General features: G+C 51.5%; 1 protein-coding gene across 3 annotated transcripts in view; it reads right to left on the minus strand.

Moving 5' to 3' along the window:
- Positions 1 to 8,182: 8,182 nt before the first annotated feature.
- FAM172A (family with sequence similarity 172 member A) overlaps positions 8,183 to 13,203 on the minus strand; it is a 255,691-nt gene continuing 250,670 nt past the window's right edge. For 2 of the 3 annotated variants that reach the window (XM_052700345.1, XM_052700342.1), the window contains one exon: positions 8,183 to 8,910. In XM_052700345.1, coding sequence (XP_052556305.1) covers positions 8,768 to 8,910 — 143 coding nt within the window. In that variant the 3' untranslated portion in view covers positions 8,183 to 8,767. Of the gene's footprint in view, positions 8,911 to 11,634; positions 11,722 to 13,203 lie in introns of those variants that run through there. The other variant, XM_052700347.1, reaches the window with a different exon arrangement.

Genomic DNA, 13,203 nt, shown 5'->3' on the forward strand with positions numbered 1-13,203 from the left:
CTCTTCACAAACAGCTTTGGCCATTCGGCCGCACTCTGAATGCTTCACGCATAGCCAGGACAGAGCCCTGCTTGCATTTTGCTGCACTTATTTCTATTTCCCACCACAATAAAGTCCCGAAGGTCGGTCAACACCGCTCAGGTGCACTCCGCGCACCTCCCCCGCACTGAAACGCGCGCGGAGCAGAGCGTGCGATAGGGGAGTTAATTAGGAAAGATGGAGAAATAGATTATCCTAATAAACAGGCGAACAAATGAAGGGCAAAGAACCGAGCGGTCCTCTTGGATGATAAACGGAGCTGCCCTCCCTAGTTCCCCGACGTCTGCAGCGTCCGGGTGGCGGAGGAGATGCGGGGGCCTCTGCGTTTTCCCCACGCTTTGCTTCGCGCTCAGCTGCGCGCTCTGCTCCGCACCCTCTCCGCGCCGCCGCGCCGCTTCCAGGGGTCGGGGCTAGATGGCGCTCCGCCCCGCGGGACCGCAGCTCCGCGCCCGCGGCCGCGCAAAGCCCGCGCGGTGCCCTGGCGAGAGGGAGTTGGAACCCACGCGTGTTCGCGGCACCGCGCGTGGGGTCCGCGCAAACGGGGCCGGGTTGTGCCCCTGGTCACGAAGGGTGCAGGGAAGTTGCGCCGCGGGTGGGAATGGGAACTCCGTCATTATCCGATCAAAGCAATTGTGGCGCGTTTAAAGTGTGAGTGTCATCAGAGTGAATGCGGCCTTTGGTCCCTTCAGGGCTTTCCGGGGTGTCTGGGGGCTTTTCCCCACCGTAACTGCTAACACCCGCGGCAGGCATGGACAGCACTCAGCGCTGGGAGCAAGGGAGCACCTCCCAGATCCCTTCCAGGGCTCCATCGCAATTTTATATTTAAAGAGCAACTGGCAGTCCTGTGCGGGAGTTTTGCAGAACAAATCTCAGAAAAGTTACCAAGAGAGAGAAAACAAACAGAGCCCTAACCAATGATTTGGACCACCGGGTTGTAGCCACCACCAGAGTTGTTATCACTTGGACTGGGAGCTTTCCGTCACCTGCATCGGTCCCTCTGTACCCGAGGGGAAGTGGCCTATTGGAGGGGAAAGAACAGCATCAGCACACCCCGGGAGCGCTCCTGCAGAGGGGCACGGGGGCGGTGGTGCCCAGAGCGCACCTGGGCTCATTTTCCCGGAAACGTGGCTTCTCCATTCCGTCGGGAGGAATCCGAAGGAGAGCGAGTGTCCCGACTGGGAAGCCTCACTGAAGATTTTGGGATGATTTGGACTCGGTGCCGTGGGATTTCCCACCCCAATAGGTGTTGGGCTGTGACTAGAAGGCGCTGAAAACCTAAGGCGGAAAATTTACAACTTGATCAGCTCCAAACCACACACACCAGAAGAATCTGCTACTGTTGCAAACATATGTTACGGATTAAGTTAAGCAAATGGCTGTAGCTTTGCAAGGTTGAGAGCTGATAATGAAAACTTGCACGCTAAAGAGTTTGGATTTTGTTCTAACTGCGGTTGCTAAAATGCCAACAAATCCCCTGTACCTTTCCTCACAAACGCAGCCCGAAGCCCCTCACTCGGCTGCGGGGAGCCCTGCCAGCCGCCCGCCCGGGCCGGGATTCGTTCGGGGCACGAAGCACCGGGAGTCACAGAGCTCCCCAGAGCCTCCCGATCCTGGGCCAGGTCCAGCCTGGGGAGGTTCCAGGAGGGACAGCCACCGTCCCGCGCCCCGGCACCGCGGGAGCCTGAGTTTGTTTTTTGTTCCCTCTCTCCTCCTCGGCGCAAACCCTCGGGGCAAAGTCATCTGTCCTTCCCCACCTTGCACTGAGGAAGACAGCGGTTGTGAGGAGGAAGGCTGTATCCGAGACCCCCCGCCCCCTCCTCCCCGTGCTCGCCTCTTCTCATCTCCACGTGCCGTCCCCGTACCCATGCCGGTCCAGACTGGCACTGAGCGTCACTACCGCAGGGACGGAGCCACGACTGCAGCGCGCCCAGAGGCGTGATGATGGCCGTGAGCCGTCGGCCTGGCCCTGGGGTGAGGCTGGGGCGTCAGTGGGCATCGAGCTGAGGGGGGCAGAAGGGGCTCGTCCTTCTCATCGCGAGCAGACGGAGCTTGTGTGACACTGACAAATGGGCGAAAAAGGCGGCAAGTCCTTTCCGACAACTTTGAAGGGTTACGGGAAGAGGAGTGGAGAGAGCAGAGGAAGTCTGAGACTCCCTATCGGGTCGGAGAGGATTTATTTCATATCAAAGAGAAAAGGAAACAAAAATCACCAGGAAATCAAATAAAATAGATTTCCCCTTATTCTTAGAAGAATCTCTTCTCCCCGGGTAGCGAGAAAGCTGAGGGGAGAAATGTGCATCTGAGCATGGACAGCATGGGGACAGTGTGGGGCAGTACGGGACTGCAGCCGATGTCACAGACCTGCGGCATGGGCTGAGCTCTGTGGAGAGAAAGGGCGTAATAGGAGACCTAAAATAGCAATAACAAAAATGTAAGAAAACAATCACAAGAGAACATAACTGCCAGCGCTCGGGGCTCAAACTGCGCAAGTTGGGGTGGACTGAAACGAAACTTCAGTTCCCCTTGCTGTCGGGGAGCACGGGACGTGATGGGGACTGGGGGATATTTCCTAACCATGGCAAAAGAGTAGTGAGAGCCAAAGCTGTTTCCATCTTCCCTAAATATAGACTCAATTTTTTATATACTATACTTATAATGAAAGAAAGGTAAGATGAAAGAAGAAAAAGAAAATAAGTAAATATAAGTTAAACGGAAATTCCAAATGAACATTCAGAGCTACAAAATGTTCAAGTCTTTTGTTCGTGTGGTTCAGCCGTGGTGCGGGCGGCTCCCTCTGTGCCGCAGCCGTTGGGCGAAGCGCCGCGCGGGGGGAATAGGACAGGGGGCAGCTCGGACCCCCCTGCGGCAGCGCTGAGCCGTTGGCGGAGTGAGCGGGGCCGGCCAGCTCTAGCGGGACGAGGGCCGCCAGAACGGAGCATCCTCAAAGGGCTTGAGGACGACGAGACCCTGGGCCGCCAGACGGCTCATGATAAAAACGGATTCCCGGTCGCGATCCTAGAGGTGTCCCGGGAGGGAAGCGCAGAGGCCCGGGCTCTCCCCGGGGGCCATCCCAGAGCCCAGGTGTGGAGCCGTAGGACAAGCTTTCGTGCTACCCCGGATCCGGGGGTCACGGCGTGAGAGACACCCTGGAGAGCCGGCTGCAGTGTCACGGAAATTGAACTTTTTTGTCCCTTTCTCATTTTCCAGCTGCGAAGCGCACCTAGCAAGCCCCAGTTCCAACCCTCTCCCTCCGAGGCAGCCCAAGGGGCTCCCAGGCGGGGGGATCCTAGGCTTTCCCTGTTTGGGAACTTGTCTCTCCCGGGGGTCCCGGCTCGCAGGAAGCGGGGGTCTCCCTCCGAGCCCTTTCCCCACCCCCGGCCCGGATCCCTGAGGAGCGGCGGCGCCCGCAGCCCGTGGCCGTGCCGCGGCGGTGGCGCTGTCCATGGTGCTGGGTCCGCACGAGCGCCGCGAGCACCGCGGAGCCCCGAGGGGGCGGGGGGGGCGGGATCTGGGCAGCGCGGACGGGGCTGGGGGGGATGGCGGGGATCGGTGCCTTTGCTCCGCGTGGGAAGCGGTGCCACAGCCAACTTCGACCGTGTCCCGGAGGTTCGGGCAGCCCCCCCTTTACGTGCTACCTCCCAGAGAGAAAGTGGGCAGAAATGGCAAAGGAAACTATTTCGCATCCACGGAATTTGTATTGCTACAACGGTAATTTTAAATAAATAAATAAGGTGCACTTAAAGAGGTATAGGGCGTGAAAATTTCCCATCCAGCCTTCGTCCCAGGATGAAATAAAATCCGTTGACTAAACTAGCGACAGTGCTTAGTGGGAGCGAAAGTAGAAGTTAAAACGCATGAGAAGGACATGGGGAGCCTCCGGCCGAACCTCTCTGCAGAGCGTTGCATACCGATAGCACCGCCACGCTCTGTGCCGCACCCAGCTGAGCTGCGGGACCCGGCCCACTACAGGGGAGGGGAAGCTCTTCACGTAGGTTGCTTCATAAAAAAAAAAAAGAGGGGGGAGGGGGGAAGGAAAAAAAAAAACAAAACACCACCACCACACAAAACAGCAACAACAACAACAAAAGCAACAACAGAAACAATAATAATTCAGTATTTGGTGAGTTTGTATTAAAAACAGAGGGCATTAAAGGCTCTCGGGGAGATGCGCGTTTGGGTTATTCATTTGTGTCCGAGATGGCAACTTTAAAGAGGGAGTTTAAAGGCAGAACTCTGGAGACAGCTCTTTGCCAGGCATTAGGGGATTAAGTGGAGCTCGAGCAAGGGAAATGGGAACCACAAAAGAGGACAGCCCGGGCCTCCCTGGTGAGGGGTCAGTTTTCCCCGTGCTGCACACTTCGCGAGCAATAACCGCTGTTGTCTGTGCCGGGACAAACCAGCCTGCAGACCAGTCCTCGGGTGCGTTCCTGTGTGCTGAACCCCACGGAGGGGTACGGAGCAGAACGTTTCGGCCGTGGGCCCAGCGGATCGCGACCCACGGCACGGGGCTGGGCGATCCGCAGTCCCACGTGGGCGCTGCGAGAGGCGGAGCGGGGCATACAGCGAGACAGCTCCCCGCAGGGCAGCGCCGCGGCGGCGCGATGCTCTCCCCGGCACTGATCTCATACCCCACTCGTGTTTCAGGCCGGGAAAGTCTTCCGGGATTATGTCCACGGGAAATCTCGAGGCCTCGTGGTATAGCCAATGATGCTACCCTGAGGGTCGGGACGCGGAACCTCCTTGTGCCTGACGGAGGGCGGGCAAAGAGGGGTGCTGAGAAGGGGTCCCCTCAACGCGCATCCTCGGCAATGGTCACAGCGTGACGAACAGAACACCTCAGTTCATGAACAAAGTTAAACTGGGGCGGCACGTCTCCGAGGATTCACAGCTCACCTACACGTCTGAGAGGTCCTCAGGAAGTGTGAATGAATACATTTCTAAATACACTTCTTCCTCTTTTTTTTTTTTTTTTTTAAATAATCTCAGAACAATTTCCCAGCGCTTCCAGGGTGCTGCTGGGGGGAGGGCTTTGCCGCCGCCCGCTTCCCATCGGAGAAGCTCTTTCTCCCCCGTCTGCACCAGGAGAGAAGCTCGCAGGGTGCGCGCCACAGCTGCGTGATCAGCAGCGAATGCTGCGGCACAGCAGTGGCTCTCTTCGTGCTTATATGTCCGTCTGTGTGCGACGCTCACATATTCGCACGGGGCCAGGAGGGAAAGCGCTCATCAGGAGGAATAAAGGTGCTCGGAACGAGTGCGACCGCACCCATCTGCCAGTGCGGGCTCGGAGATAATTTGCCTCTTCCCATTTGGCCACTTTTTGTTTTTGCCACCATTGAAATGATAGTACTTAGGACGGCGAAATGCGGAGATGCAGTAAAGCTGCTTGTCTGAATCCACTTTGAAGTAATAATGCTGTTGGTCTGAAATCCAGATCTGCCAGCTAATCTCTGGTTTTGCCTTCAAACGGAATTCAGATACAAAGAGCTTGGAAAGATTTTGCATCTATTCAAGAGGCACAAAATCTTCAATTTTCTGAGGAGCAAAAACTCCCCAAGAAACTTCATATAGCTCCTTGGGTTTTGCTTAGCATACGTGATAAAACATTGATTGTCGCAGTCTGGTGACCCATGAAATTTGGGGGTTAGTTTTCTCTTCAGACCAGAGCATATAATTATGCAAATAAAGAGCTGTCACCGATCTAGTGAAATACTCACAAACACACGCAATCCGAAATGGAACAGAAATGTGAAAATTTGCGGCATTACGATGGTGCAATGATAAATGACATCTCCTCCCAACTTTCTCGAGAAGTGCATATTTCACACTTCGTAGACAAAACTCGGGCGCGCATCGAGGCGCGCCTACCCGTCCCTGCAGGATCCGGGTACCCACAGCTGCGTGCACAGACACGCGCATCCCTCGATCTGCGAGATGCAGCGCTTCCCGAGTGCTCTGCGCGGGACATGCACATTCCTGGCAGCTCGTTTCGGGTTTGGCTGAGTCGAGCACGGTGCAACGTGTGGCTCCGCGCAGCCTTAGACGTGACACTTTCTTTTGTACTTCTTAATGAAATACCTAGAGGGGGAAAGAAAACAATCGGTGATGTTTCTCGGGACAGGGGAGAAATGTCCTTTCCCACGAAAAGCCGCATCTTTTGACCAAGCCCTGGAGAACTGCACCGTGATGGCTGTAACCGGCGTGCAGTGTGCGCATGATGCAAATGACGGGCTGATTTGCCTACCCCCACCCCCCTCCCATTTTATTTTCCGCAGTCCCGCTGTGTTTGGGGGGTTCATATGGGGCCGGTGGCTGCTTTCCTGGAGGAGCGTTTTTCCCGCTCCCCTCCTTGGCGAGGAGATGCGGCTCTCGTCGGCCCATGGCGGGGAGCCGCTCTGCTACGAAGCACTGTGCAGAACCCATTCCACTATGTATTTTTATGTATATATTTTTGATTTCCTCCCCTACCCTGAAATCCCGCAGGGCACTAGCGTGCTACGCACACCACACTCGATGTCCCGAAGTCTCCTCGTGATGCAATGTGAACAGGCTCAAGTCAGACTCGGCTGCTGAAGAAATCACTGCCTGAGACGGGCGACCATCAACTTTAAAAAACATCGATCCAAAGGAACCAACTAAACCCACTTCTCCCTTCTCCTCAGTGCTTGAGAGGCTCTCACCGTCCTCTGACCGTGGGCGTGCAGACAACAGGGCGCTCTTCTTTTCCCCCTTTCCACCAGTGCCCCCATCTTGCACATCCCGCACCAGCGCATTCCCTGCGGGCAGAGCAGAGCTGCCCGCCCCTCCCGGCCCGCCCCGCAGGGTCCCCTCCCCCGCGGCTCCGGAAATCCACAAAGCTTCTCCCCAGGCTCCACCCGGTTTATTATGACTAACATTTTATTTAGATGATCGACTGAAGGGCAGGGAGCCGGCTAGGAGCTCCGCTCGGCTGTTTTCCAGTCATTAGGGGGGTGGAGGTGGATGCGAAGCCCCCCCGGAAAGGTGCAATGGAAGGGGCAACTCCAGGCACTTCAGCCCCGGTCGGGCCCACTGTTTCCATGTGGAGGGGCACGGAGCTCGGCGCTGGGACAGAGAAACAGGAGCTGGGATGAGAGCATCTTTATTTTTGGTCGTGGGGGGCTCGCTGTGCTTTACAGATCCTTGTGGAAGCACAAGCCAGGTGAAGGCACGGTAAGGAAAAGCCGTAAGAACTGGACAATTGTTACAAGTAGAAAAATCGGTACACTTCATTTTTTATCGACACTTAAAAAAAGAAATTAATTCCCACAATGTTTGGAAACTCGCCCCTGCACTGGGCAGAACCCATTCCGTCAGACGGCGGCTGGGAGACAAACTTCCCTGGCCCTCCGCTCCTCCCCCTGCTTGGAATGCAGAAGATGCTCTTTCCCTCCACATCCCGGGCCGAGCCTCTCTCCCCACCTCTCCCTGCCGCAGCTCCCAGTGGGAATCCACTGCACAAAACATGCATAGGCTGCAGCTGACATTGCAAAATCGAGGTTTCCCCAGCATCATAGGAGTGCAGAACAATTTGGGCTCAAAACTGGGTCTCCCCGTGAGCCCTCCAGGGGCACAACCTCAGCACATTCCAAGATCCCACCCCTAAGTGTGGGAACATCACAGAGGAGGGGTGAGCCGGTGGGGTCCCAAACTCCCTGGCGGTGTGGTGAGCTTCACCTCCCCATCACTAACCACATCAGAGGCGAGGTGGGCACGGCCACTGCAGAAAAGATCACTTCAATTTAGCATCATCAAACCTAAAAGAGCTTAATTAGCGTGCTCACAGGCTGGGCATGACGTCGGGCATGTCGTGCAGCTGATGCAGTGCAGAGCAGCACCCAGTGCACAGAGAGCCGTAGAATGGGCGAGGGTACACACCAGTGGCAAAGTCCTTGGAAACCCAGCCTGTGAAAACGGAAGCATTTTTTGCATTTAGAAATAAACAGGAAAACGTGGCCTTTCCCTTTTTCTTTCTTTTCTTTCTTTTCTTTTCTTTTCTTTTCTTTTCTTTTCTTTTCTTTTCTTTTCTTTTCTTTTCTTTTCTTTTCTTTTCTTTTCTTTTCTTTTCTTTTCTTTTCTTTTCTTTTCTTTTCTTTTCTTTTCTTTTCTTTTCTTTTCTTGCTTTGCTTTGCTTTGCTTATTATTTTCTTTTTTTCTTTTTTTTTTTTTTTTGTGTCATATTTCACAGTGTGATCCAGGCAGTTAATGAATAGCCACTTTTTTTAAGTGGAGCTTTCAAAAGGAAGATAAGATCCACAGATAATGCCATTGATCCGGCAGTTGGAGAGAATCTCTAGAACAAAGGGGCTTTTCCATAATTCTGGACCAAACTTCTCCGTCCCTCCTACCAGCAGAAAATGAAAGACTGAAGAACTGATCCCACTTGGTCGCCGAGAAAGAGAAGACTACTGGATCTAGAAACACAGCCCCGGCAGGGCTATGTCAGGGCAATTAGAGCTGTAAGATGCTGCTACCACTGTCAGCCTTAATCTGTGTGTTGATGGGCAGCACGAAATCCAAGTTACAGCCCACAGGAAGCACAGCCAGTGAACCCATATTGCTTTGACAGTTGCACTCATCTAGAAATAATGCAAAACGTTATTTAGATGTATACATCACGACCCTGTGCTCTAGGAAGAAAACAATCTAATGAGGGGCTGGGAGACTCCTTGCAGAGAGCGAGCAGCGAAGAGACTTCTCCCCCTTCCTCCTCTTACAATTCTTCGTATTTTATCCGATTGGAGCGCCGCATTGGGGCTGGCTTCACTGAGCTGTTCTTTGCCTCCACTGCTTCGCTGAAGAACTTGAAAATGGATGGAAAACTCTTCCAGGAAGTCAGTTCATGACGCTCCGTACCTGCAAAACAAAGTCACAGGATGAGTCACTTCATGGTGGCCTGTGCATTGCAGCAAACCTGCACAGCAGCCATAGGTGTATGGCACACAATGGTTGGGCTTTGCTTGTGTCAGAATGGCAGGAGTCCAGAGGTGTGTCTGTCCAGGGAACAACTGTGCCCCATGATGATTGGCTCCATGGAAGCACCTCTTCTGTCCAACTGAGAAGAGCTGGTGTTCTTAGTCCTGTACCTTTTTTGTTTTTCACAGCTTTTAGCTTGATACACGGATATTAGCAAAAACAGAGGCCAGACTTCAGCAACAACCACTGCAAGATGGTGGTGCTTCCTTCCTCAAAATAACCAAACCTGACATATGGGCAGAAAGTGAGTGTCATTTCACTCCTCCTTCTGCATCCCACTCAACCATACCTCTCCGTTTGCTGGGTATTTCTATTGCTTTACAAGTATTTCCTTGAACGCGTGCCGCATTCGCTCGACTTACAAAAACAAACAGCAAAATGCTCCAAATCAACCCAAGAGAAGCGCTCACCTTCCTGCGGAGCCGAGCACCGGGGAAGTGCTGGGATCTCTTCCTGGAGACCCCAGTTATGTGGAGACGCTGCCTGGAAGTCTCTGGATCCCAGGCCTCTGTTTGATACTTTAACATTGTTAATGATAATTCTTTAGTCTGTAATAGTAGGTCATTGCTATGGTTACTCTACAATGGCGCAACACTTCACTTTCCCCTTCAGCTATTCGCTGAGACCCAGTAACTACATTTGTTGCCTAGCAACAGTTTTGTGACAGTACCGCGATCTGGGGGTGACGACAAGGAAGGACGTGGTAGGCCAGCGGGGACAGCAGGCACAGAGCCTTGTCCTGTAGGACTCTCACCCGTGTCCCAGCACAGGAGACGAGCCCTCGGCACGGCTGGTGTCACCGCGGTGCCTGGAGGCCTCCCTTGGTGCCTCGCCAGGCAGTGCCACATGTGCGTCACCTGCCAGAGCGGGTTTTATGGACGGACTGCATGCCAGAGTGCAGACAGACGGCGCTCCTGACACAGGTCCCCTCGCACACCTGTGTCACACACATGGAGCGCCGTGCAGAGCCCCGCCAGGCACAAGGCCTCACAGATGGGCTCCCCAGGCCCGCACCAACACAGAGCCGGCGCCATCGCCTGCCTGCAGCCATCCCCTTCTGTCCCTGTCGCATTCATGTGCATTAATATCTGCTGGATTCAATTAGGTGAAAATACAGCAGCGAACATTATGCTTTTCTTTCTCTCTCTCTCTCTCTCTCTCTCTTTTTTTAATCAACAACGTTCCTCCTTTGTGAAAGGGCCATCCAGAAACAAAGAGTGACAAAACAATAAGTTTCAGAAGCCTCCCCTTCCCTTTCTCTGCCTTGCCTTCTCCCATGCACTCTCCTCATTTCCTCAAGAGAGATCAGACTCACATTCACTGGTGTTACTGAAACTGATTAACCTAAAGCTTTCCTGTAGCAAACCTTCTCAACCCACCCCTCTCAAAAAACAATTCAAGCTTTGAATCTAGAGGGACACAATGATTCAGTGGTCTAAAGCAATTTTAACACTCCCTATTTTCTCCTTCCTAGTGACTATCTTACTGACAGATGAACAATTTCCCTGGTGATAAAATCACTACAATGGCTATTTAGTTTCTGGGATTATGACGATTCTTTGCTTGATTAATACTGCAATAAGAAAAGCTTGCCAAGTATCTGCCTTGGCTCTTTATAGTCATTTAAAGGTCAAATTTTGTCCTTACTTATTCACATTCAACTACCACTAAAGGGAGAGCCCTAAAAATTTAACACTGCACAGACTGTGCATTTATGATTTATATACCAAAGGCTTGGGAAATTTGACAGAAGTGAGAAGAGTTATGTCCTCAGGGTGATGACAGACTTGGCCATAATGTTTTTGCCAGAGGAAAAATATCATTGATGATTGCAATCTCAGTTGTGTATTTTGTAGTAGACAAATCTAAATTAAATGGGTGAGAAGCCATCTATTTTCTGATCGAAATAATCGTTTGTGAGGGCCATATAATAAGAAGCTTCTGTACTACAGCTAAGATACTCTAAGGTATATATCCTCATAGTGCTCACTAATTTCAACAAATATGATTATAAATTGCACAACTCAAAACACCACATTAAGCAATGGTTTGGACGTATGGACTGTGGTGTAACAAAAAGATGTATGCAAACTGCTACATGTGGCAGACAGCTGGAACATCCTAAACTATGCTAGGTCTACCGCTGCAGAAGGACAAAATTGTTACTTCTCCCAACATGAAAGAGACCCAGAAGGGGGTGCCAAAGGGGTCACTCGGAGACATACAGATGGATGTGAAATAGTACTGAGGAATCACCAGCATGGCACAGTAAAAAAAAAACACAGAAAGAGGGTTTGAGAGAAAAGTGACCTCCTGCTTCCAGTGCAAGAGGAGGTAAGGAGAGATACATTTGTGTTTTATCAAATGCAGAACACGGTCAGGGAAGAACTCCAAAAGTGGATCGAGCAATATGTGAGGTAAAGCGAGTAATGTAAAACAGTGAACAAGGTACAAGAATCAATTTATACACTGCAAGAAAGAGATACTGACAATTAGAAATAATGTAGACTTGACGATACAGTTGTAAATACAAAAACTCAGATAAGGGAATACTCGCTAAAATTTAATATACAAATCACCAGGTCTGGATGACATGCATCTGAAGGTCTTCAGGGAATCAGCTAATGAACTTGCTGAACTACTGGCAATTATTTCTGAGAATTCATGCACAATCAGGTAGGCACCAAAGGACTGTGATGGGAGGAGGAAAAAAAACCAATGTTAATCTGAGAAAAGAAAGATTAAATGAAATTAACACACATAATATTTATGTTTGAATGCTATTAAAGCAAGACATCTGAAAAACAAAAAGCAACCCTCCCCCCAAAAAACAAACAAAAAACCCCCAACAACCCTGAAAGTACCTTTAGGGTAACAGAAGCCTGAAAACAAAACAGGATCACATTTAACAAGAACAAAAAGAACCAATTTCAATCACCTCACTGAATAACAAAAAATGGTGGGCAAAAGATAAATCAATTTCTGCATAGGTTAATCTGTGTGGGAGTAACCTGAGGAGTCACAAGTTATTATGACCCTCCTTATCTGGTAAGCTGCCATTGTCCTTGCCTCTTGTGCATCAGTATTCTTTGCTCCAACATGGAGTCTTCATCAAGCCTGAGATTTCTGGGGCCAGATCCAGCCCTATGTGACTCCTTACACATGCTATGGACAAGCGCTTCTGCAGGTATCCTACAGCACTCAGCATGAGTGCACTGGTGATGCCTGTGCTGCTCTTGTGGTGACCACAGTAACCAGGTGGCCATGGTGCCCATGTAGGTTCAGGCTCTACCTGTTGGGCTCTGGGCAGTATCTCACCTCAGTATCATCCCTCACTTCATCACACACTAGGGCTTCATGGTCTTGTGAGTAAGTGCTGTTGCACCTCTTGGAAAGAGGTGAGAGCACTTGAGAAGGTAACTAATACATAGTGATGCAAGGTGGAAAATATACCTATGGTGTCCCAGTGGGACTGGTATTACGGCTCAAGTCTTTTAAACATGGCCATTAGGAAGTGATCTAAGAAAATAATGAGACTGCTTATTATTTAACTGGATGAATTAAAAGATGACACACTGAATAGGAGATAAAGCAAAAGGAAGAGACAGAGAAAAAATAATAAAATTAATAAAGTAGAAGGGGTCTAAATGGGTAGAAAAAATGCCAAAGTGAAAAGAAATACGAAGTTTGGACTGACGACTGCAGAGGTGACTGTGTGTTGTGGCCAGGCGCACAGTGAGCACAGGCATGCAGCCATCCTTGCTGTTTCTCCACTTTGCTCCCCCCCAGGAAAGCTGTCCTTTGGTGGCACCGGGAAGGAGCACTGCCTGCCTGTGTGCTGCCACTGCCATCACTTGCTCTGGCGCAGCAGCAAGTCGGTCACTGTGGTCACCAGCTGTGCAGCACAAAGGTGCCCCCCTGCCGTTCCTGCCCACTGCTCGGCACAAAAACCTCCTCCCGTTGTGTTTAGAAGTGTGCAGCACAATGGTGACTCCCCACGGGGATGACACGATGTGTGGGACAAAGGTTTCCCATGCTGCACAGGAGCAGAGAGTCCTCGAGGCACGGCTCCGTACTGAGGCACGTCTGCAGAGAAAGGTTTCCAGGTTGAAAAGTTTCTCCACAGATATTAGCCACAACGCTGACCCAGGGTCTGATTCTTTAAGCAGCAGT

Source organism: Tympanuchus pallidicinctus, unplaced genomic scaffold (genome assembly GCF_026119805.1).
Source record: "Tympanuchus pallidicinctus isolate F22 unplaced genomic scaffold, pur_lepc_1.0 scaffold4, whole genome shotgun sequence".
Taxonomy (NCBI): domain Eukaryota; kingdom Metazoa; phylum Chordata; class Aves; order Galliformes; family Phasianidae; genus Tympanuchus; species Tympanuchus pallidicinctus.